The sequence below is a fragment of the Chaetodon auriga genome, chromosome 20 (genome assembly GCF_051107435.1).
Source record: "Chaetodon auriga isolate fChaAug3 chromosome 20, fChaAug3.hap1, whole genome shotgun sequence".
NCBI lineage: Eukaryota > Metazoa > Chordata > Actinopteri > Chaetodontiformes > Chaetodontidae > Chaetodon > Chaetodon auriga.
Genome location: NC_135093.1, coordinates 11,699,623 through 11,724,989, shown reverse-complemented (window position 1 = coordinate 11,724,989; position 25,367 = coordinate 11,699,623). Strand labels below are relative to the sequence as shown.

The 25,367-nt window shown below is 42.3% G+C and overlaps 1 protein-coding gene across 1 annotated transcript in view; it reads right to left on the bottom strand.

The window, feature by feature from the left end:
• The window catches only part of ankfn1b (ankyrin repeat and fibronectin type III domain containing 1b), a 104,926-nt gene extending 86,359 nt beyond the window's left edge, over positions 1–18,567 (bottom strand). Inside the window, exons 1-3 of the mRNA XM_076760690.1 lie at positions 18,079–18,567; positions 10,956–11,137; positions 6,010–6,248 (exon numbers count right to left, since the gene is read on the bottom strand). Coding sequence (XP_076616805.1) covers positions 6,010–6,248; positions 10,956–11,137; positions 18,079–18,197 — 540 coding nt within the window. The 5' untranslated portion in view covers positions 18,198–18,567. The remainder of the gene's footprint in view (positions 1–6,009; positions 6,249–10,955; positions 11,138–18,078) is intronic.
• Between the last annotated feature and the right edge of the window lie 6,800 nt (positions 18,568–25,367).

Below are 25,367 nucleotides of genomic sequence, written 5' to 3'. Positions count from 1 at the left end.
TTCCACACTGCTAGACATGAGGATACCAGCACTGATAAATATGGGCAAGATACCTCTTTTACATGGGGACATGTGAAGCTAATTCAATGGCAGTTCTATCTTAAGTCTTCAGCATAACAATATCACAAATGAAATCCTTTCGAAGTAGGGATATCCATCTAAGTCGTCATCAAATTAGCACTGTGGCAAGTCAGCAGGGATATGTACATACTGAGTGCCCTGAAACTTTTCTGAAGTACTTTGGCACTTGTACTAAGGAGTCAGCTAATCCATCAAGCTAATTAGGAGTGATTAGCCAAGCAACCACAGTCCAACAGCAAAACGGCTGTTGTTCCACTTCTCTGTACCTTTATGGAGAATAAGAAAGACGCTGTCATCGCAGACTGAGGTTTACTGAATGGGGCAGAAATTAGAATGAAAAACGGTGGAAAGACATAAATGAAGACAATAGATATCACAAGAAGAAAAACAGCTTGGAGGAGTTCTCATCACATGCCTTCCCCTGACTCCACGTGGACCACATCATCAGGCTAATTACCCCAGAATTTACTGAGCTAATGCTGCTAAGGCCTTGAGGCATCCTGTTTTGATTGAGGCTACTGGAAGATAGAAAGTAGCAGAGCTCTCAAACTGCTGCCAGTGTACTGCTCATCTGTCATCCCAGGCCGGTCAGTAGATGCGCCCCAAAGAGTGTACTCTCTGTTGTTTGAGGGGCATATACAAAAACAATGTACAAAAACAATCACATTTTATGATGATGCTCAAAAGGACCCCACTCAACCCTTAGCTGGTATTAAACTAGCGTGCCGCTAGCAACAACCACTTCACCTTTTAATGGGAGAATTAGGTGGCTGTGCACACTGAGACCCTTCACTTCACCTCCCTGCTGTTCGCATCTTAACACAAACACTAATACACACGACTCTGTATAAGAATATTCATCTGAGTTGAGTGTCCATGTTATCATTACAGTTTTAAGTGGTAGCAGTTAACAAGCCCTCATTCTGTAGAAAGCATTAATTATCATTTTCAATAATCTTAATAAAAAAGGGTCCTTTAGCACACTGAGTGCTTCAAGGTCACTCAGCTTTAGCTGCGACTTACGTTATCCATTTATGACTTCAGCATCTGATGAGTGGCAGACATTTTTCTGGTCAGTTCAGTTCAACCAACATCCGGAATTCAGAATAGGCTCTTCACCTTCTGTTCAAGCACAAGCACAGCGAGTGTTAAAGCTCCATAATGTACTATAAGCGTACTCATGTTGATGTTGAATCAAATAACTTCCTGTAATCTGAAAAGGTTACTAATACAGCCGATCCCACAGAGAATCCCTGTCACAGTCGACACGAATATCCAGCTCTAAGCCACCTTCAACACAATGTATCCACCAATAAGAAAATCATTCACTGCAATCCACGTTGATGTCCATGTTGTTTAAATGCCATCTGAGGATGCATCAGATGGTGACTTAGTCAATGAAAGCAAATGGAAAGCCCATGATTCATTGCAAAAGCAACACATTGCATCCAAAAAAGTTTAGAATTAAGTGCAAAACTAGTTGAAACAGATGGTGAAATAAACAACTTAACTGCTGTCAAGCACAGAGCCCATTTCAGACTGTAAGGATGACTCTCTTTCTTCAATGCGGCACAATAGAGTCTATATTCTAGGATTTCAGAATCATTGAAGACATTTTGTGAACAGATGGTCAGGCTGAGTAGAGACTTTTTCTTTTTCAAATATAAAGCAGTTGCTTTGCAGAAACCTGAGTGCTATAGATGGAAATCTTTGAATAGGTCCCCTCGGCCCGTACCTCAGGTGAATGCTCTCTTGTTCGAGAGGCAAATGTGCTGATTTACAAACAGATCATGTCGTAAGACAGTCCTCAGAAGTCCTAAAATTGTATCACTTCTAAGCTCTCCATTAAAGCCTCACCAATGCCATTTCAATATCTGATATCTGGATTTACCCAAGATGCTCTCTGGCTATCTTTCATGTGTGTGTTTATGAATGATGATGAGTGATGATGAGCACAAACTCTGTGCCTGTTTGCTCGCAGCATTAATGATCACAAGGAGGGACGGAGCTTAACCACAGGGAACAGCGACGTATCTCTTAAACCAGTTTGGATGACCAAGAGCCTTTTGAACAAAGCAACATACTGAATATCATTCGCCTCATTGGACAAACTGGATACCACTGAGTTTCCTGTCAGTACTGTATAAAGCAGCCTGTATGAGTGTGAGTATGTATTTATGTACATGATCTGTTTGAAATTGGTCTTGTGGCGTTTCCTGTGGGTTTCTAGTTAAGCGGGAAATTATGACAAATAACAATTTGCATCCCTGGTTTATGAATAAATGGAAGGAAATGGACTCCCCTCGTTTCATTTAATAGAGGAACTTTGTGAGTCATCTAGCCAACAGAGAGTGTGTCAGACTGAAGTGCTGCAAATAAGCACGAACAAAGCATTATGTAGCTACATCCATTCAATCAACAGAAATGATACGCTCTGTACTTTGATTAGGTGGATACTCAGCCCCTTAGCATGCCGCTGTCACGCTTTGAGCGCATTTGCACCCTCAGGCACATTTATACAGGAATAAAAATCAGACACACACACACACACACACACACACACACACACATTATTTAGAGAGGTAAACAGATTTTCACTTAGTTACTCACCCTTGCAAACTCATTTAAAATAAATCCAATATGATTAAACTGCATTATCTCATGAGATTACATTATGATTGATGAAAACAATAAACCTTCAATGTATTTGATTGTTCATATGAGGCACATTGGTATCATCACCTCAGAGAAGACTCGTGACTACAGCAAGTCACAAGCTTTGTCTCAAAAGTTTAGTCTTTTGTCCTTCGGGTAAAATTTGTCATCATCTCAAAATGCTTCCAGGAGCATGAAGGTGACTTCATATCAGGGCCCAGAAGTCAAACCAAAACTGAAGAAGTATGAGATATGAGGTGCGACTCGATCTGAAGCGAGCAACATTATCGGGTGACAAATTCTGGCTGTTCTGCAGGCAGCATTGTTTACAGCGTCACAACAGGAGACAGCGCTGCCTAGATATATCTGATATTAAGTCACATACACACAGAGAGGAAGACACGATAACAACCACTACCCAATCCTACGGATATATCTGACTGTATATATAGGAGATGGTCAACTCTCATACAAATACAAATCAAATCAATACAAATACTATTAAAGTTTTATAGCAAGTTCATTCTTTCAGCTACGCACTTAAGCCAGCGTTGTTATGCTGTGCATTCACAGAGGCAAGTCAAGTACTGGTAAGCTGAAGCATACAGTCTCTGTCAGCTTGGCAAAGATTAAAGAAGCTCTTGTGAAGTCACAAGCTGCTTATTTTGTAAGAATCATATGGGGAATGATTGCTATTTCATCCTCAGACGCAAAAGGAAAACGGCTTTGTTGGCGGTGTGCTCCAGAAGTAGAGAGGTGTGACCTTGAGCACAGAAGATATGCGGCCCTCTGGGTGTGATACTTGAGAGGGAAAGTTGCTGGAGACGAGATGATGCTGTTATGGTGGATAATTAACTTTCACAGTAATGCACAGTTTGGCAGCCGTACAAACATGGGGTTGCATTCTCCCTCCCTCCTTGCTCCTTTTACTTTATCATAGAAGTAATCCATACACACTCTGTACCTTCGCCTGCCCTTTCTTTACCAAGATTATAGTGTCTTGCCGCACACATTGATCAAATCTATGTCTTCTTATTACGTGGCAGATGTGTATTTAACACACACCAGCACACCATTCTGCAGTATAACTCAGTTTGTGCTGCTGCACCACTGCTCTAATATTAAGACATTGCTGCGCTGCTGTGTCACTGTCAGCCTCCGGAGTAACACGTTATAACGCTGCAGCGCAACTGCTGTTTGCGTGAGCCAGCGGGCTAAGCCGCAGTTTTTTTTGTCACTCTAATTTTCATGAAGCAAGACCATATAAGTAATGCGCAACAATGAGCCACTCTTAATGTATTCTCCTTGCATCCATAACCAACATGCCAACACTGCAGCTTTTGTGCAGAGAAAGGACAAGGAAAAGAGACTGACTGAGACAGACAGAGAGAAGACAGACATGAATGAATTGTATCATAGACATAAAAAACTTTCAAACTTTTAAAAAAGATGCTGTGTTTTTCTCCCAAATTCCAAAAATAGATTAAAAGAAATACATGAACACAGAAACAAACCTGTCTTATTTCATCTGGCTCACCAAATAGCATCCCAGTGGAGCCAAATAAAAGCATCCACCACATATATCATATGGTGTACCAGTATGAACTGTTGGACATGGTGCTATATTTTGATATCACAGCACAGGAATAATCCATCAATAATTCATTTTAATGCTGTGTGCTATTACAAGACAAAACTGCGTAACATCTCACCCTAAAACACGTGCGGCAGGTCATCAGATCCAGTGCTGTTGCCATTATACCAACAGGTATGCTTGACTGTTCAGGTCAAAATGTTGAACTGTGATAAAAGTTGCTATAAAGAGCTTCTTTCTTGTCTTTTCAGCTCAGTTCAGAATCTCCAGGTCTGACTTTGCCCTTTGATCGTACACACAAAGCGCCCCAACTCCAGCTGGTTCATGAGTGATAAAAGAAAAGTCCCTTCCAGCTCTGACGAGTCGATTCCATTTGAAATCCAGACGGTTCTTTCAAACACTTGTGTCTGATGATTATATCTCAGAAATGACTTCCTCATCAGCGCAATGTCTCCTCTCCATCCACATCCAGCAAGCACTATACTATAGGAAGAAACTTCCCAGTGCCACCAGACTGTCCCTCTGCCTATGCTGGTGTCCAGTTGCACCTAAGACACCGGAGAATCAATTACAAAGCTCAGGCTGGTAATGAGGTCTCCAGTTACCTGATCCAGTGGCCAAGCGACAATATGGAGGTCTTCAATCTTTAATGTACACTCACCAAGCCTGCTGTTCATGTCTGGCTGACCCCAAAACATTCAATGAAAACCACAACAAGCCAATTCTGACTAAGTATACAAACAAATTAAGATCAAAAGACTAATTTCAATCTAATCACATCTAGTAAGACAATTATTCTTGCACAATTAGGTAGAATATGGAAAGCTTTGTCAGGGCCTGACAGTTTGAGAAAATGGAAACTAGCCAGTAGCTCTGGTTCGCCAACGTTAGCAGCTTGATTGACGATATTTTAATTCCTGAAACTTCAGAATTGGAATTTCAGTTAGCACAAGTTTCTTTCCTGGTGTTCTCACACACATATACACACACACATGCACACACAGAAGTAGCTTTGCCATTAAATTGATTTTATAAGGGGCTCAGCTTCATTAACTGGGAACAAATTAATTTAGAATGAACTTTTCTTGTAGGCCAAGCTGTGGTAAAAATGTTTGTCACTGTTAATCGTTGTCTGACGAGCTATCAGAATAAACAAATTAAAAAATGTCTGAAGCGTCCCTTAAAGGGCACTCCCCTTGGGATGAGAAGTGAGATTTATATGGTGCTGTCATAGGATCAGACAACATGCGCTGAGCTGCAAGTGGGGCAGATAAGGCCAATTGTTAAAAAAAAGTATCTTAAAGATAAAGTGAACAAGAGAGATTGTGAGAGAAAAACAGAGAGACATGAAGGACAGAGAGACTCGTGCTAGTGTCTTCTTGTGAAAGCTGCTGTGAATGTCTGCATGACGTTCTCACAGCAATTAAACCACGTTCTTCTAAATGACCATATGCACTGCAGCGACCTCTGAGGGACCACCTTCATTCCTCCAAACACTTCTGTCTGAGCCAAAGCCAAGGGTGATACTGTGCCACTGTGTGCTGACAGTGAAGCTGCAGCTCAGCCAAAATGCTTCAGTGTTTTAGGATTTAGCCTCTCATTACTGACTAGAAACAAAGAAAGGGAATTTCTTTGTTTGTCATCTTAGCAAAAAATAAGAAACGAGGGGTCAAACTTACAAACTTTCTCTTCAGCTTGCCCTTGCTGCCACGGGTTGGCTTGCCCTCCACTGCAGTACCAGAGTTGTAGTCTGAGCCCATGTCCAAGTGGTCGTCTGCGGACACGCTCTTGCGGAGGTAGGCAGCTCGTGCCCGGAAGTGGGAAAAGGGAGACTGGGAGCGAGGGCGGACCTCAGTGCACCCGCCGTGCCCAGGCTCGTCTTCTCCCTCCATGTCATCCTCCAAACGCCACAGTTCCCCTGGAGGAGAGGAGGTGGGAGGAACAAAAAAGACAAATTGTATTAGGGTGCAGTCAGGAAGGGAACAAGATAACAGACGAAAAGGAAGGAGACGGGACACAGAAGGAGATATATGAGAGGACAGATTGGACATGAATGAAATGAATGGTTTGTTTCTGTCGCATAATTACTGCAAACTCACTCCACAAATTGTCAAGTGTCCTCCACCAGTGCCGGCCATAAAATATTTCCTGAATGTAATTAAGCTTCATTTTAAGGTGAAATATTTTACACCCAAACATGATTCCCAGCCGGCCTCCTTAACAACTCGATTATGATTCCGCGCGCTCGACAGAAACGATTGCCTCATGTAAAATGCAGAGGAAGGAACAAATTTGCAGCGACAGTGGTGTTTTTCCTGTCAGGATGAGCTCTCACAGCAGAGACGGATGTGTGCTGTCAGGGCGAAGCTCAGCTGCAATAATCACTACTGACTTCCATCACTCTGCATTTGATGTTCCTCAGCTGTCCTGTCAGCATCCAAAGCCTGACTAACTGCACTCATAAAACACTCACAGGCCTTTCAGTTACTTACAGCACCTGATGCATGCTGGGTGAGCTACAGCAACTCCTTGTCCATCAAGGCGACGGACACTGTGGAGTCACGTGCAGCAAAGGTTAAAGGCTTGACCCGCCACAAATATTGAATCACGTCCACAAATTCTGTGTTCACAAATCAAAATATGGTTTATTTTTATTGAGATATCCAATCATGGTTGTCGATTGTACTGAAACTAACATTACCTAAATGCAAAAAGAAGCTGTCTTCTTAGTTTCAGGCAAAGTGTCAAGCCAACAAAACTTTTTATAGACTAACCCATGAAGTTTCTGAAGTTACTGGTGGGTGTTTTGTCTAACTTATGTTCTTAAGACACATCTATATTAAGCCTTTTAGAATTGCCTTGTAATGACATACTTAATCAAACGATTTCAACAGCAGGTCTTTTGACAGTGGCTGCTTTTTTGTGTGCTTATGAATGACTTTCACTGTGTGAAATATTACACTGTCAGTTCCACTGTCTGAGCAGCAGCCAGCATGCATCTGCTTTCCAACACTGAGCCAAATAACGCTGCAACAAAATGACTGGAGAGCAACTCCCGATGCAAGCTGTGAGGCATGCTTGTCACTATTAAGGGATGTCGCTTAAATCTGTGAATGAAGCGTACCTCGGTTATTAAACAACTTGAATTAAAAAAAAAAAAGTTGTCTCAGCGGCTGGAGAGATAAAGACAGACAGAGAGAGGTAGACAGAGAGAGGCAGCATCATGGTCGATGACAGCGGTTGCTAGGCAACAAGGGGCCACGTGAGACCAAAGACTCTCTCTAAGTTTGATATTTGCAACAGACAGCAGTGGGGTAAGGGAAAACAGACAGGCTCGGGCAGGTGAACTCAGGGCATGAAATGGAAGCGCTTGGGCTTGATAGACCAATTATAGATGATGCCATGAAGTCCAAGACTGTTAGAAGTACTAACAGTAAAGATTTATTGGATTAGAGCAGTCAGGGTTGGGGACGGCTCAGTGCTCTTCTACTAAAAGGTTTAGTGAGGACATCGCAATCTCAGAGTCCATACGAGATGGATGGTGGGACCGTGGAAGGAAAAGAGAGCAGGTGGAAGGGACATGGACAGAAAGAGAAAGTGGCTTCATTCTGTCTTTACGTTTATGTCTTTCATTAATTACTGCATGCTGTTTTCATGAGGAGTCTTAATCAAGGAAGGGACCCAATTAGGTGATGAGTATTAATTAAATCTAAACGACAGGCAAATTTGCTCTCATGGTTTTGGCACTTAGACTATCAGGGGATAAATGCGAAAAACTGTTTCCAAACAGGCCTTTTAAGCTAAATTCATTCCCGCTTGCTTTTGGTGTGCTGGAGTGAAGGTTTACCTTTCGGCCACCTGGTGATAATTTGTAGTTTATTTATGGTCAATTTTAATGTTAGAGCTGCATGGTGGCTCTGGGGTTAGCACAAAAAGAAGGTTCTGATTGCATTACATTGAGAAAACTTTGAGTGTGTTTGAGTTTATTTCGAGGTTGGTACCTCCCATGTTGCTGCCTGTCTCCCTGTGAATCCAGCGGGACTTTGGTTTACTTCAAGTGGAAGACTTTTGCCTTATTTTAATAAGTTCCTTTTCTCTGATGTTTGCCGTGTCTTTGCCGTCTTTGTAGAGTGGCACTTTTATTCTTTCTCAAAAGCTACACAGAGGACAGAGTGCGGTTTCAGGAAGCAGAGGGCTGAGGGTGTGTGTGTGCCTCCTTTGCTAGCTTCTATTGTATTAAACATCACAAATAAGGATGATAACAACACAGCATTTTCCCTTTTCCCAGCACTTGAAATGTGACAATTCTCATCCATCTAGCGGCGGTGGGGAGCTTTGATCAAGGTGAGTTGAGCGACGTCAGTCAGCAGTGACAGATCACTGTTGACTGTTGCGTGTCTTGCCTGTGAATGAGGAGAAGGGTGTGTGAGGACGGTTAACCTGAACCACATCATGCTCTGACTCTACAGCTGGGGACTCTGACAAGATAGATACTGGCTTGCTGACATTTGAGGAGCGTGTCCATGTCTCAGATGTGGTGTTAAAAGGGTCAAAGATAGGAACACTCCAACAAAAGTATCACGGCTGATAATGCGTTCATGTATTCAGAATTGTTGTCGTTAAACTACACTGATATTACGACACTCGCCGCCACTTTACAGCAATGTGGCGTTAGCCTCTCATCAGTTGAGTGGGTAGGCGGAGGATGAGCAATGTCAGCAGATTGGAGATATTTTAGGATAACCAATGACAACAAAAGTAGAGCAAACTGCAAACTATGCTCTGCTAAATTGTCAAGAGGAGAGGTGAAAAGTAGCTCTGTAAACAGGCAATTTGATAAAAGCAGAGTTCGAGGAGTTTGCTAATGCTAGCAACCAAACAACCAACCAGCAAAGGGCAGTAAAAACAGATGCTCTTACCCAGTACATTGCTCTTGGTGAGAAGCCATTGTCAGATGTAGATGATACAAGATTTCATCTTCTTCTCAGTGGTATGAGATTCCCAGCCATCACCAAACCCATATTGCCAAACAGCGTCTCATCGAGCAGAAGTGGAATATTTGGGTATTAATATGAGCTCCCCCCCCTGCAATCTCATCGTTCAGCAGTGGACAAAAGAATCTATCTGCTCTTGCTCCATTTGAGGAGTTTAACCCGAAAAGTGCATCAGATTCCTGCTGCGACCGTGCTTCAGAGACTTTAAATCACAGAAACAGACGAGGACTATGGCATCAGATCAGTGAAGGGAACCTCAGCTGCAGCCGTCAAGAGACACTTCACTGGCACAGAAAAAAACCCACTCTACTGTGTTCCAACTGTACTGGATCAGAAGTGTGTGTGCTGAGCATGTTAGACATGTAATGGTATTACTAAGTACTCAATCAATACTTGGTACTGGCAATTGTTCTTGGTCTGAATGAAAGTGGCATCGGTGCATCGTTAGTTGGAGAGATTACTTTTTAAATGACCCACTTTGAAAAATTGTGAGAGGTGCTGGAAGCAGCATCTGATGTTTAATTATCCACTGAGAAATTATGAATGTATTAAAGCATACTGTATGTAGGTCACTTCTGAAACTGCTTAAGACCAAGCTCAAGGTTTCCTTTCCTTAAGATGTGTTCAGGTGAATATTCGGCAAATTCTTGGCTCTAATGTTTTTGTTTTTATTAGAAACTTCATGTGTGTTCATTCTTCAGTTCAAATGAATTCTATTAATTAAGTCATTTCTTTCTTAGTGCCTTGTCCTTTGAACATCTAGGACTCTAGAGGTGTTACGGAAAAGCTCCTTTTTGATCTGTATAAATCAAAGTGTTACACCAAGGCCTACTGCTTTCACATAAAATCTTCAGCACCTATAAATGTTTTCAAAGCTATCTCTGCCAGCAGGTTTCAGCTTCAGGATTCACCATGACAGTTTCTCAGGTGAAGGAATGGTGTTTATAGCAAGGTGCTGTGTGCTCTCCATCTGGAGATGGATATATCAAAAGAAGCAAAGCATTTGTGGAAGTTTGATAGGAAAAGGAAACGGGACATGATTGACATATCTAAGAGGACTTTATTCTAAGCTTCACTGGCATCATTCCTTTTGCATCTCCAGCCCAGCACACTTCTCTGATCAGGAGTTCAAGAGGCACACACACTGTGAATTAAGAGGTCAGAAAAACAGTAGACTGTCTCCCAGAAACCTAATATATCAGCGCTTGTAATTTAGCCAGTTACGGGATCGCAGCTATGAAAACTTAAAGTGATTATTGGTGAATCAGTAAGAATCTGCTGCTAAAGCGAAATCGTCTTCTTGATTCCTACATCACAAGTCAGACAGAAAGACCAATTTCAGGACGACAAGAAATCTTTTGCCATAATTGTGTACTGGAGTGCATTTGGGGGAGATTTGAGGGAATTTGTTCAGGCTTTGTCAAAATCGGATTAGTGATTTGCTGGAGATATTATGTGAACAAATGAACGGATAAACAAACAAAGGAGATGAAAGAATCACACAGATGCAGTCAGTTCTACAAAGTGGCCTGCTGCTGTTCTGGTAAACACGCACACATTCCCCAAGAAATGAAAAAAAAAAAAAAAAAACACTGTGGTTTTTTAGTTTTCAGCGTCCATTTTATCTTTACCTGCAGGTGGCAGAGTGCAGGCCTTCGGGTGGCTGGTGGCAGTGGGTGGGTTCTTCATGCGAGGCGGGCTCCCACCAACGAGATCAGAGTGATGGACCCTGGAGACTGTGGGAGACTGGGGGATGCTGGGAAGAGTGCGGGACTTAGCCAGTAGGGGTCTCTGCAGCTTCCTTTCCAGCGACCTGGTTGGACAGCGTAGATAAGCCAATTACATGGAGCGCCATGTTTCCACTGTTTACTGCGCCTAACGACAACATGCGAAAACGACAACGGCCGATGTTGGATAGTTTTTCTTATATAAGCCCCGGATTAATGTAATGGAATGTATTTCACTGAACGTGTTTTTGCACAGAGAGGACTGTAGACGTTTAAGCTATCAATGTGCAACACAACACACACAACACATGTACGCAAACAGCCACCCATACACACAGACCAACACTGGTACACATAAACACACGCACACACAGACATCTTAGAGTTAATGAGCAGCAAGAGAGCAGCTGTACTGATCAATAGTGAAATTACTTCCACCTCAGTATAATCAAGCTGAAGGCTATTTGGAACACAACCAATTTAAATTGTCTTTCTTTCATGGCAGGTGATACCACACACTCTCCAGTGGGAGACTAATCAATAGCCACAATCACAAAACTGGCTTAACAGCGAATTTGTGACAAGCCACAACACAGTCAAATAGTTCCAATACATCAACGATGAGATGTGATATTTGTGTTAAATACCTATTTGTTGTTGCATGTTTTGAGGTGGCTTTTGTAAGACACAAATGGGTGTTTTCTGTCACTGGTTCATCTTTAAGCAGAAGAAAATATATTGTTCAAACCTTTTAGCCAAGTAGCTAATACATAAGACTTTTTCTAGATTTCCAATATTACATTACAATAGTTGTGAATATTACATAAGCAAATCCCCTCCCAACGCCGGCTCTGATCAGTTTGATGTGATCAAATTCAGTGAAACATGGCCAGCATTGCAGACATCAGAGTCAGCCCGGCAGACGTGGAGGATGTCTCATCCCCAGACTTGCGTGACAAGTTCGGGTACAGAACACATGATCCCAGGCTGCAAATCAGTCGAGGACATGCGGGCTGATATCCCCAGCCTGATGTGTCCTGACATTTTCAGTGAGCTGGGTTTTAGGCTGTGAAGGTAGTGGAGCTGATATTAAGATGATGAGAGAGATGCATTTGTCTCATTTTGATTCTGACAAAAGCATCGGTGGCAGATTAGGACACAGCAAACAAAGTCATTCAAGTTCACTTGAATGTTCACTTTCACTTTCTCTTTACAGAGAATTAGATGTACAGATCGATATCTCTGTTCATTAAAAAAGAAGCTGGAGCTTGGAGACAATTAGCTTAGCATGAAGACTGGAAAAATATGGAAACAGGACGTTATATCTTGTGTGTTTAATCTGCGTGAAACCCAAAATGCTGCATTTCTAGACTGAGAGCAATGACTTCCTGGAATCTCCGCTGGCCTCCTGGCAACTTCATGGTGATGGCTCCAGTTCCCCCCTCATTCTAGTCCTTACGTTAAGCTAAGCTACCCGTCTCCTGGTTGCAACTTCATATTTAACCGATAGGTATGACAGTGGTACCAATCTCCTTATCTAACTCTCTCCGAGAATGTGAATAGGAGACAGCACACCCAATTTTAGCTGAAATACAATACAAAACCGTGATGGCATAAAAATGTCTCCTATGTGGCCAAAGCGGCCACAGTGCTGGCAACTGTGGCAATACAAATTCACACATCACCAAATGAGCATATTTCATTAAACATCATCAGCATTAACTGATACAAACCAGCTAATTATACATCCTTTGATCTAGGAATGGGATAATATCTAATCTCCTAAATGCCTGACTTTACAATAGAAGATTATTTATCGTTAATTCATTGATGACAGAATCAAATGCTGCAGCATCATTCCCTTGTATATGCATTACACACTGAACAGCAGCCTTCTCACTCCCAGCATGTTTTGACTCGTGAGCAAAACTCGATGCTTGAGTGAATACTTCAGTTCTCTTTCAACTCCCTTGGATGTCTGGCTCAGGTTGTATTTTCAGGCTGTCGGCTATTTATCACCGGGGAGCTATTAGATAAACAGACAGCCTGTTCTAAGTCAGCACATCCGCAGGCTTGAGAAGTAAAGCACTGACATACAGTATGCCCGCTGTCAGCTACTAAACTACTCCCCTGACAGTGAAGGTGGGTGTTGCAGTCATGTATATTTGACCTGGGATCAGTGAATCCCTGAATGAGATTCAAAGCAGAAGCACAGAGGACCCAGGCCGGTCTGATGATGAATAATGCTTCTGTACTGCTGAATATCAGAGGAAGGGTTGATAGTGACTCTATACATGCAGGCACGCTGTAGCACACGCACACACACACACACACACACACGCACACGCACACGCACACACACACTTTGAAGATAATAAAAACAGGCAGGTCTCTCACTCCTCAGCAATCGATACTGACTTGCATAAAAAAAAATTTGGGCTGAAACAAACACACATGCATATACACACACACACAGTTGGCATAAGATGAAATAACTCGGGACCCATCGGTAAACACACGCACACACACGTGCACAAACACAGTTGGTGGCCTCCCACCAGCACATCATGGCGATAACACACTGGGCTGAACAGCCGGCCCAGGCCACTCTGACAATTTGGGCCTCACTCATCCTACAAACCTGTTGCTAAGCGACTCTGTCTACAAAAACAGGGAGAGGAGAGGAGAGGAGAGGAGAGGAGAGAGGAGAGAGGAGAGGAGAGGCTAATTTTTGTTTCCCAGCAGCAATCAATTTGTGAAAACAAAAACAATGTCTTGCCCCGAGTTGTAAGCATCAAATACATGACATGTTTCCTGTTGCCAAATTTATTATCTCTGGTGTTGCAGTCAAGGGGAGACAACTCACTTTCTTTCATAGAGTCAGTGTGTGCAAAAGCATTGTGTGTGAGACAATACAATACGCTTTAAAAAAACAAACAAACAAAAGAATGATGATGAGGTGCTGAAGAGTATGAAGAGGAGAGATATAGCAAAAGAATTATAGGATGACGGTGCGATGCGAACGTGTGAAGATGCACTCTGTGTGAACACAGAGTCTGTGTGAAAATACTTTCCTACACGGGATAATGTGTCTATTTGAGGAAGCCCACATGCGAGTGAAACAGGTTCTGCACATGCTCTGAGCACTCGGGCTCTTTGGCTTCTTCCCTCCATCTCATTCTCTACTTGATTGATGACGAAGAGAACTCAGACGACTTTGCAAAACGCTTCAGTTCTCTTTCTCGCTGACGGCTAAAAACATGCTTCCCTCCCATTTCCACACGCACAGATTCGTACAGCCGTTTGTATGACCTATTTTGATGATGACAGCATTCGTACCACGCCTTGAAATCAGCTTCCTGTAGCTGTATGAATGCTGTATGATGGTGCGCGGCACTGCTGCTGGATGCAGCTGTAAGGGGAACTATCCATGGTGCTGAATCAACTTGTCACGCACACACAGAGGCTGACGATTACAGTTCTGTGATTAGTCTAAACCATTTTAAAATTTAACACGGACTGAAACAATTCAGACTAATGAGAACCATATATCTTTTTTTTTTTTTTAATCTTTTGTCTAAATCCAATCTTAAATATTCTCCTTCTGCTACATCAGCACTAATGAATGTTCAATTTATTAATGTAATGCTGTTCTGAAGCCGGTTAAATAGCACATGGTTACTCATTCATAAACCAAATGTTCTGCTTGGTACTGAGCCATTCATTAAAAGTCTTATTCAGTATTAATGTGCTCTCACAATGTTTGAATGCAGCTGTTGTATCGCCGCGCTTCTTTTTCCTTCTGCTCTCATCTCTCTCTTTACACGTCTTTTGTCTTTCCTCCAGATGATTTCTAGCTACTTCTGTGCATTTCCTTTCTTTTCATTCATCTTTTCATTATTTTTTCCCATCCTCTATCCTTCTTGAGACAGCTGCTTCTCCACCAAAATGGATATACAGGAAGTTGTAATCTACAGATAAAACTGACCCAAGTGTGGTCAAGTGTGATAGTGGCTTTTATATATCTCAGTAGGAAGACATGGACAAGAGGGTAGGAGATACAGGCTGACCCTATGAGACGAAGGAGAAGGACACCTTAACCTCTGTCTTTATCTTTCAATGTATCAATAGAGATTGGTCGACGGGTCACTAGACTGAATAGACTGAATGATGCAGTTCTGAGCAGCTTTAGTGACAGGCAGGTGCAAAGGTCAGCCATTGTGAGCTTGCAGATTTATCCCTCTACATTACAGAATGAAGGACATTAAATTACTGATTTGTCATCACTCATGATTCATTATGGACTGACGGACTTATGACCATTCATTTTGGCTGTATCCCAGAGAAGGCACAGTATTTCTGCACAGTTACAGGTAAAGATTACGCGACACTAATATTATTAGTATGCCTTTATTGGATTAGCCTGCTCCCCACATGCATTTATGATGCAGAAACAGATGAGTTAAATTCATTAAGGAAAGCTGATGTAATAAAAAAAGATGAAAGAAGAAGATGAATTCATTTAATCCAATAGATCACTTAATTCAGATTGAGGATTTTGTTCAAGGATTTTAGCTTTTTTGGGGGGGGGGGGGGGGTGATGACATCATAAAATATGATGACAGACATTCGAATTTTCATTCAAAAGCCTCAACAGAAGCTTTGAAAGAGAAAAAATGACATTCGGTACAGCCTTGGAAGTGACTTTGCATGTAATCTATAATCATGCTCCTTCACAGCAAAACTGGAAGACTGAAAAGGATGTGAATAATTGAAAAAATAAACATAGCTGGGCTGCTGAAAGCAAAGTTATAGAAAAATAGCCAACTTGATGACTTCAAAGTAAATTCAATAGCATGTAACAAAGATATGACAGTAGGTTAATATGGGCCCAAGTTCCAATTAAAACGTTAGTAATATCTCAATGAAATCTGGCAGGAGTGGAAGTTTGAGAAATTTTCAGACCGGCGGCTGGAATACAGTACAGACTGAGGTCTTGGCAAGTCTAAATTTAGAAACGAGGCCATTAATTACTCTCAGTCGAAGGTGGCAGGTGACATTGGCACTTGCTAGACCAGACTGGAATATTAGAGGGAGGCGATTACTAAGACCATAAAGGCCTGGTTTCCATTCAGTCACAGCTTTTCTCTGCACATAAGACATACGTGTATATATGCATCTCGGTGAAACATAAATCTATAAGCTAATCACTGCAGTAGCTGGTGACTTTTTTGCACTTTTCCTCCTGCTCCTATTCCATCAGTGACGAGGAAGGCAGAGCCCAGCTGTCCTGTTCCAATATCTACAAACAGACTTGTCACATCTCTGATAGCCAAACACCCTCCGGCTCCGTCTTGGTCGATGTCACAGTGGAGAGAACAGGCATGAGAGACAAAGCGGCGATAGAGAGGGAAAGAGAATGATAAAAAAAAAAAAAAATTCCAAACAAGAAACACTGAAGTCTGACGAGAGAAAAGACAGGAAGAGATGGAGCGGCGTAGGAAGAGGGTGGCTTGTGAGAAAGAGACAGTGAGTGGGAGAGACAGAGACAAAGACACTGTGGGGATGAGAGAGATGCTGGATTTGTAATGGCAGGGAATCTGAGGGCTTTTTTTGTACCACACGTCCACCCACGCTAACACTTGTGCTGCGAGTGAATGATATGAGTTTTGATGGACATTATTTCAAAGTCTCGAGTAGCGGCAGTGGTGGGAGTTTTTTTTTTTTTTTTTTTTTTAACACTATTCTGATTTGTACTTTAATCCCGGTTATATAATTAAACATCAGCTCAAAAACAATTTAATGGAATTATTGTTGTTGTAGTTGGGAGTTTTGAGGGTTCATTTTTTAAGGACACTGTTACCAGTAAAGACTGGAACGCAAAAGAGAAACACGGGGGTCGTCCTTGTGAAGCAAACTTTTCTTTGTGCATTTAGAATAAAGATTTAGGCTGGCTGCAGTGCTGTGACACAAATCAAGAATGTGTTAAGCTTAGCGAAGCCACGTAACTTAAGTTGTGTTGCAGTGGAAGTAAAATTTCAAAATCCACCTAAAATACTATATATATTGAGGTTTAACATGTTGTCACACACCCGCTTCACACTGTGGACTCACAGCATTAAGATTGCTGCTCCAAATCCCCAGACTGCCTTGGAAATATTGAGTATAAACCCTGAAGGAAGAACATTTTCCACTCCTCAACACTTACCGCTCAATCTACCCTTGAGCAAAGCACTTACAGACACATACTCTGCTGCTCAATAATTAACAGTGGAGAGTTGTGGTGGTCACTGGGAAGCTCCCAGTGTGAACGTATGATGTATGAGACGGGATGCTGCTGGAACAGACAGCATGCACTCCCTTTGCCCAGAAAAGCTCTCTCTCCCTCAATCCGTCTCCCCTTCTCTTGTGTAGCCAGAATATTGACTTGATCCTCTGTGTTTTTATCTACAGACAACCCTCTGAATTCAACAATGCATCAGTGGGAAGAATCCATAGTAGCCAGCGCCATGCCTGACAGCACACATCGATTGCACCTCCTCACTTATGTAACAGAATGCTTGCATACACATGCATACAGACACATGCTTGCTGGCACACACAAACACACTCATGTATACAAACACCTGTATGCCCGACAGTCCTGTCTGTGTGCAGACGCAGAGATACACCGATAGACTTTTTAAAAACAGCATTAACTTATTCAGACTGACTTGAATTGAAGGGACCAATCCCATTTTTTCTCGAATGTCCGGTATGTAAAATTCACATCAAATACATTATATGTGAAATTGTGACAAAAACACTGAGATACAGTGTGTGATGTACAATGAGGACTGGTGCCATAATTTTTTCAGGGCACAGCATGTCCATTTGTTGCACAAAGAGAAACACGTCAGGACATGACAATGTATGATCACAACTATGGCGACAAATGCATAGTGTGCCATGCACCCATGTAGCCTGGCATACTTGTGCACAGACACAGATGCACATAGACACACACACACACATACACACAGGTTACCTGGCCTCTGCCACAGTGCAGCAGTAACTGCCGCTGCGCTGCGAGCTCCTGCCCACCCGCAGCTCCTCTTGAGACTTACGGCGATTAAAGTAGTCTGTGAGTTTCCCAAAACTCGCCATCTTTCCTCTCTCAGCTCACCTCCACCTCCCTCTCTCCTTTTGCCTTTTTTTTCCCCTTTGAGCCGTTAAAAAAAAAAATGTTTCTGGCTCTATTCAGCAAAGCTCCTTGGCACACGACCTCCTGACTTACTGTCTTCTTCTACCTGGATTCAATGGCTCGGCGTCAGCCGTGGGTCCGAGTCTCCCCGTGCTCCCTCATCCTTTCTGGTGCACAGCACTTCATGTGCAGAAGAACGAGCCAGACCTCGCTGTGCCTCTCTCCCCTTTTCATCGGTCGCCACTGCGTGCGGAACACACACACATACACACACGCTGACTCTCTCAAAATAGTAACGTTTGTAACTGCCTACCGATCGACACAGCAGGAGGAGTGCCCCCTCACTGGAGAGCAAACAAGAAGGAGGAGAGAGAGAATGAGAGAGAGAGAGAGAGGTGGCAGCTGAGCGTTGGTCTTCTTGTGAGCTGGTGGGAGAATATGAGCTGCTATGATGCTTGTATCTAAGCCCACCCCCCTCTTTCTCTCTGTGCCTCTCTCTGTTTTTTTAGCGCATACTGTCTGTGTCGCTCGCTCTCTCTTGCTCACTCTCTCTCTCTCATGCATGAATTCTTTCACACGACCGTTCGACTCTCAGCGAGCACACGCACACACGAGCTTCGACTGGAGAGCAGGTGGCAATGGTTGAGCTTTGTGTGTGCGTCGCAGTCTCTCTCTCCGCCACACACACGCACACATACACGTATTCACACAGACTCACATTCAACCTGAAGTGCACCTGCTCCTCCAACCTTAACTTCCCCTGCTTGTTTGTCTGCGTGTTTGTGTGTGTCTCTGTGTGTGTGTGTGTGTGTATGATGTAGAAGGATAGCTCTCGCTTTAACTCTAATTTCATCAATAATGAAAAACAAGCAGAGAGGTTTTTGCCAGAATGACCGGCTGGTGGCCCTGTGAAGGAAATTCACTCGGAAGAATGAAAAAGGATGATGCCAGGAAGGAGGCAGTGAGGGTAGGAAAAGAGGGGAAGTGCATGAGGAAGGAGGGAAAGGAGGCATAGAGGGAGGGCTCTCTGTGAAGAGCTCATTAGTGAGCGTGTGTGTGTATATGTGTGTGGCTGCCTCCCACACATCCAGACACCATACATACAGGCATTCCTCTGTCTATTCGCTGTCTCGTTCTCACTGTTTTTTTTTTAACCATTTTAGAAATAGGTGCATACGTGTTCTTCTTCTCTCCCTCCTTTGCTGCGTTCACTGTCAAAGTCTTTCAGCTACACCCCCCGTTTACCTCTCCATGCCCTCCGGCTGCCTGCTACTCCTGTCTTTATACCCATCTCCCTCTGCATGCCTGCCTTTTCTATACGCTCTCACTCTCTTTCCGTCTTTCTTCTCAATGATGTGACATGTGCATCATGCTGATTTGAGAAGAAATCAAAGATCAAATCTGAAATGTAAGAACGTGTGTGTGTGTGTGTGTGTGTGTGTGTGTGTGTGTGTGTAGTATACTTTCATATATATATATAGTATACTTACAGGTCTTCTGCAAGACTGTGGATCTTGAAAAAGGGTTGAAACATCATCCTAATAAAAGAGAAATGCATTTGGAGCCAGAGTGTGCAACACCTTTTTCCTAATCTCAAACAACAAAGTGTAAACAAAGAAAATATCTTTTGTATTTTAGATTCTTCAAAGCAGCCACCTTTTGCTTAGAAGGCAGCTTTGCACACTAGTTGTATTATCTTAATCAGCTTCACCAGGTAGTCACCTGGAATGGTTTCAATGAACAGGTGTGTCTTGTAAAAACTTAATTAGCGGAATGTCTTGCTTGTTGTGTTGTGAAAGGTAGACCAAGAGTTACCTCTGCTGCAGACAGTAACTTCGCTACAGCTACCAGCCTCAGAAATCGTCAGTTAAGGCACGTCAACTACTGCACAGACACCACTACTGAGGGAGACCAACAACAAGAAGAGAACTGCTTGAGCCAAGAAAGACAAGGAATTGACATTTGACCAGTGGAAATTTGTACTTTGGTCTGATGAGTCCAAGTTAGAGATTAACTTCCAACCACTGTGTCTTTGAGAAATGCAGAGAAAGTGAACGGATGCTATCTGCATGTATGGTGTGGGGATGCTTTGCTGGTGACACTGTTTGCAATTCATTCAAAATTCAAGGCACATTTAAGCAGCAGACCAGCACATTACCGCAGCTTTCTGCAGTGAAAGGTCATCCCATCTGGTTTGTGCTTCATGGGACCATCATCACAATGACCCGAAACACACCTCCAGGCTATGTGAGAGCTATTTGACCAAGAAGGAGAGTGATGGAGTGCTGCATCAGATGACCTGACCTCCACAATCACCCAACCTGAACCCTACTGGCGTGGTTTGGGATGAGATGGACCGCAGAGGCAAGAAAAAGCTCAGCATATATAGTATGGTATCTTATCTTATCTTATCTTAAATCCTTCAAGACTCTTGGGAAAGCACGACCTCATGAAGCTGACAGTGTACACTTTCCATATGTTCTTTTATAGTTTTGATGTATTCAGTATTAATCCAGTATTAATCTACAATATACAAGTTATATTATAACAAGTTTTTCCTGCTCAAATGACGTATTTGTGAACATTACCACTCGGGTTTCAACTACCAATTTTCATAACCGATTACTCTGCTGATTATTTTCTGGATTCATCATTTGGTCTATAAAAGCCAGAAAACAGTGAAAAATGTGAAAATGTGCATCACAATTTTCTTCAGATGTTTTGTTTTGTGTGACCAACAGAAAAAGCAGTAGAATCTGCCATTTAAGAAACTGGAATCAACAAGTTTGGCATATTTGCTTGAAGAATGATTCAAATAATTAATCAATTATCAAAATACCTGCCAATTAATTTTCTGTTTCTAGAATAATTGATTAATCGCCACTGATGAGTTTCAGGAGACAAGAATCTTAAGGGTGCACGGCGTGGCAGATTATAATGGCTAACCTCAAGTGAAAACAAGGACATCACTGATAAAATGTTGGAAGTACTCACTCCTCATTTTCAGTACATTTTGACATTATTCATTGTGAAAATTCATCCTTCAAAGTGCTGCAATTTGTCTCTTACATTGTTAGGGGTTGCAAAGCATGTGAAGCAGACCGCTTTGTGTGACAGGCAGTTAATGTGCAGACGGCCTCAATGACAAAGTGCCCAAAAACATATGTCATTCAAAACACAAGGGACAAGATAAGATGACAAACGACACGGCGCTGCTCTAAAGTGTCCATGGCAGCTACAGTTATTGGTAGCTTCACGCTGAGCCAGTTAAAAAACTATTAATCAAGATTTTATTACTCTGCCAAGACAAAACATATTCCAGTTCTATTAAAAGTTGCATTAAATCAGAATAATTTGAGATTTCGAAGCAATGCATGTAAAATAATTTCTCTGAGATTTTGACAATTTACACATTGTGCGTCTTGGTGTATGTTTGTGTGTACCCGCGTGTGTGTTCTGCTTCTGTCTGTTGTGCTGTGTTCCCACGCTGCAGTTAATGTTGTGTGAAAGGTGTGGGCTGTGTGAGCTCTGCAGGTTCCTGTGCTAAAGAGTTCAGCTTATTGATCAGCCTCTCCCATCTCTCCTACCTTCAAAATTCTCTTCATTCCCTCAGTCCCTCATGATTTTGCACAACCCCTCCCCCAACTGCCCACTGATCTGAGGAGCAGTATGGTCTGACTATAGTGCCCAGGAGGCAGAGTAATATTTTGAGTGCGAGTCCCTGGGTAGAAAGAGCAGGGAGAGTGAGAGAGACAGAGAAGAGAGAGACAAATGAGGTGGATGTAGTGTAATATTAATGACTCTTAAAGCCTCTGCATTCCTCTTCCTTGCTGACACTACAATATTATCCTTCAATAAACCTGCAGTGTTACAGCAGTGGGCGCATATGCTTCTGTAAATCAGATTCATCAATTCGATGTATGTGTGCATTCTGCGCAGCTGCATTTTAATACTCCCTATTACCTGAACTGATTCCTGCACATTGGCTATTGCACTGAAGCTGCATCAACAGCAGCACTTTTTTTTTTCAGCCATACTGGAAACAACGTAAATGTTGAAATACCTGTAATTTGTGAATGTTTATGATTTATTATCACTAGGATAAGGAGTAATACCATTAGCAGTGAAGCAGTGATAGGCTGATAGAAAAACATATTGGCTGGGACAAAGTTAGCCTATATTTAGGAATAATACTGAGTTAAAAATATTGTTTGAATATTCCTTTTGTCAGTGCTGCAAGTGTAAAAAGTCTTCCACACCGTTTTTGGGGGGGAAACAAAACTTCAGCTGATAAATTAGGCTGCTTGTTTTAAATAGCTGGAGAGGAAGAGTCAGGGAGACAGAGAGCACTGGAGTTCAGAGGATTGAGGGAGATCGTGAAAGAGAGGGAGTCTTGACAAAGCAGCGGCAACGGAGTGCACGACAAGCCTCAGAGGGGAATCTACCACAACGGAGAGGCTGAGCTCTAACTACTGACTGCCCGCGCCTCTTTTTGCCATTAGTCTGCATTTGGCTCTGAAATGGCTTTGGCTGATGAATAAATCATATTCCCTTATTTTTCAGGGCTATTTTCACTCAAACACAAAAACATCCTCCTTTTGGCAACATCCATTTGGGAGCACAATATTTGGCTTGAGGACGTTGTTTTTCGCTGAACCAAAAATGGAGATGACGTCCTCTGTGGACAGTCACCAACAAGTAAATGCTGAATAATTCAATCATGATAACTTATTATTCATGACTTACTTATCAAATCAGCTGTCAAAACACACACAGCATGAGGTGGCTCCTCTCATTTGGGTTTCAGGCCACAGCAATTTGATTTCCATAGACCAACAAGAAGCTATCACAATACAGAGGTGTGGAAATTGTTAAGAGACACATTCATTTTTTTTTTTTTTTTAAATCCGACAGTCAGGAGTTTCACAGAACTGGAGCTGCGAGTGCAGTAACCAGAACATGATGCTTTACCAGCATTCAACACATAGACGCTGAGACACATCAGAGAAGGCACAGCTGCCAGGAACTGAGCTGGTTCTCTCCAGCGGTGGCCAAGTGTTTCATGACTGAGTGCTTCTATTTTTGCATTGTTATTGCATATATGAAACAAGTAAGTGCTCTGGAGGCAATTTAGAAACACTGTTAGTGACAAGTTCATTTTTACACTGAAAAATGTTCAGCACTACCCTCTGTAACTTGGTCACATCATAGTAATGATATTAATATCAACATCAAAAATGTTGAAAAGCTGATTTCTTCTGAGCTATTCTTTAAAATATTCATATTGGTCTTATCATCAAACATCCTGCGTCCGTCAGGCTATAACGTACACACGGAGCACGCATGCAATCATGAAATAAATGTCGACGCGTGACATGCTGACAGTGACACTGAATATTCACCGAGCGCTCAGTCTGCAGACACCTTGATACGTCACTCCACTTTCCAGCTCATTTGACGGGAGAGAAACAGCCAGCCATGGAGAAAGTGAGAGACAGTTTAAGAAAGCTTTCTCCTGTAATTACTGTGGCAGCACTCAGCAGCCTTCCCCTGCTGGGATTAGGTAGACAGGACCAATCACAAGACGATACAGACACACACACACACAGAATCTAACTTATTCACAGTAAAATGAACACCATCATTTTGGAGCACACCGGAAGAATCTTTTATATCCCTGTGGAATGATAAGCACCCTCCATAGAACCAGGCACACACACACACACACACACACACACACACACACACACACACACGCTTTAATACACTGCATGCTGAGGATGAACACTGCTACCGTCTTTATGAGTCATCAGTAAAGGCCTCAGGATAATCTCCCTCTGACTGTGTGTGTGCGTGCGTGTGTGCGCTGCGTCCTGACTCCGTGCAGATGTGTGTGTGTGTGTGTGTGCACGCTGCAGCCTTGACGTCCCTGCCTGTGACCATGTCATCACCCCTTTTAACTTTCCTTTCTTTTATTTCTCATCCGCAGTCATTCGTTCCTCTAGCTCCAAGTCTCTTTTCTCTGCTAGGTCTCTCTTAGTCTTCCCTCAGCGCCTCTTTGATCCTAATCCTATGAAAACCCAGAATCACTACTCTTTTTGGAGTTGCATATAGTTGCATGCTGTATGTAAAGTAATTCAGAAAGGTTAAATTGCTGCAACACAGTAGCTTGGTTCTACAGCTATTTATAACTACAGCTACCTGTGCCTGCTATGGGAGTAAAATCAGTTTGGGAAAATATAAAATAAATTTGTAAAAAATGTAAACAGATTTCATCCAGTTCTACAAAGTCAAAAACATTTCCTTTAAACTCCTACACATGTCTAATGTGCATGTTTACATGCATGTGTCTGTGTGTGTGTGTGTGTGTGTGTGTGTGTAAGAAACAGTAGCTGGGTTCTGCATGATTCATATCCGTTTGTATTAGCAAGGACATAAAACTCACATACATGTTTTCAATACACATATTTTTTATCAGACAAGTGAATTCGTTCTTTAAAGGTAATGGAGCACTAGCCTGACAACAACTGTATTATAAAATTATGTTTGCCCCTGGGCGCTGAGACTGAATGCCTTCTGTCGAGCTACAATCAGTCCTTCTAAATGTCTGATGAACAAAGGTTGTAAAAGTAATTCAGGTTTGCCGTGCGCTTTTCTCTTACGTTGACATTTTTTTTTAAAGTCAGTGTTGCATAATCAGCTTCAGAATAAACCTTTTAAACAGCAGAAAAACTGACACATGAAAGCAGGAAAAACTCAGGAGAGATGACTGTACTGTGCCATTATTATGGAAAACTCCCATCATTATTGCTATTAGTTACACTTACTCTTTTCCTGCTATAATGAACCAAAACATCCTCTACGAAAAAGGCAAAAAGTCAAACCCTCAAAAGGTCAATTAAATCCACTACATTCAGTGGAATAAATTTAGATTTTTATAGAGGATGTCAGTTAAATGTGAAAATATTCCAGCTCTACATCTTAAAGCTCCGATTCGGTGAATTAGGGGTTTATTTCGACCAAACAAGAGTTGACAGGGATTGTTCCAATGGTGCAAGGATGAACCAAGGTGGGTTTGGTGAGTTTTATTTTGTTTATGTTGAATTTGAATGAAGTTTGTTTTACGGTGATAA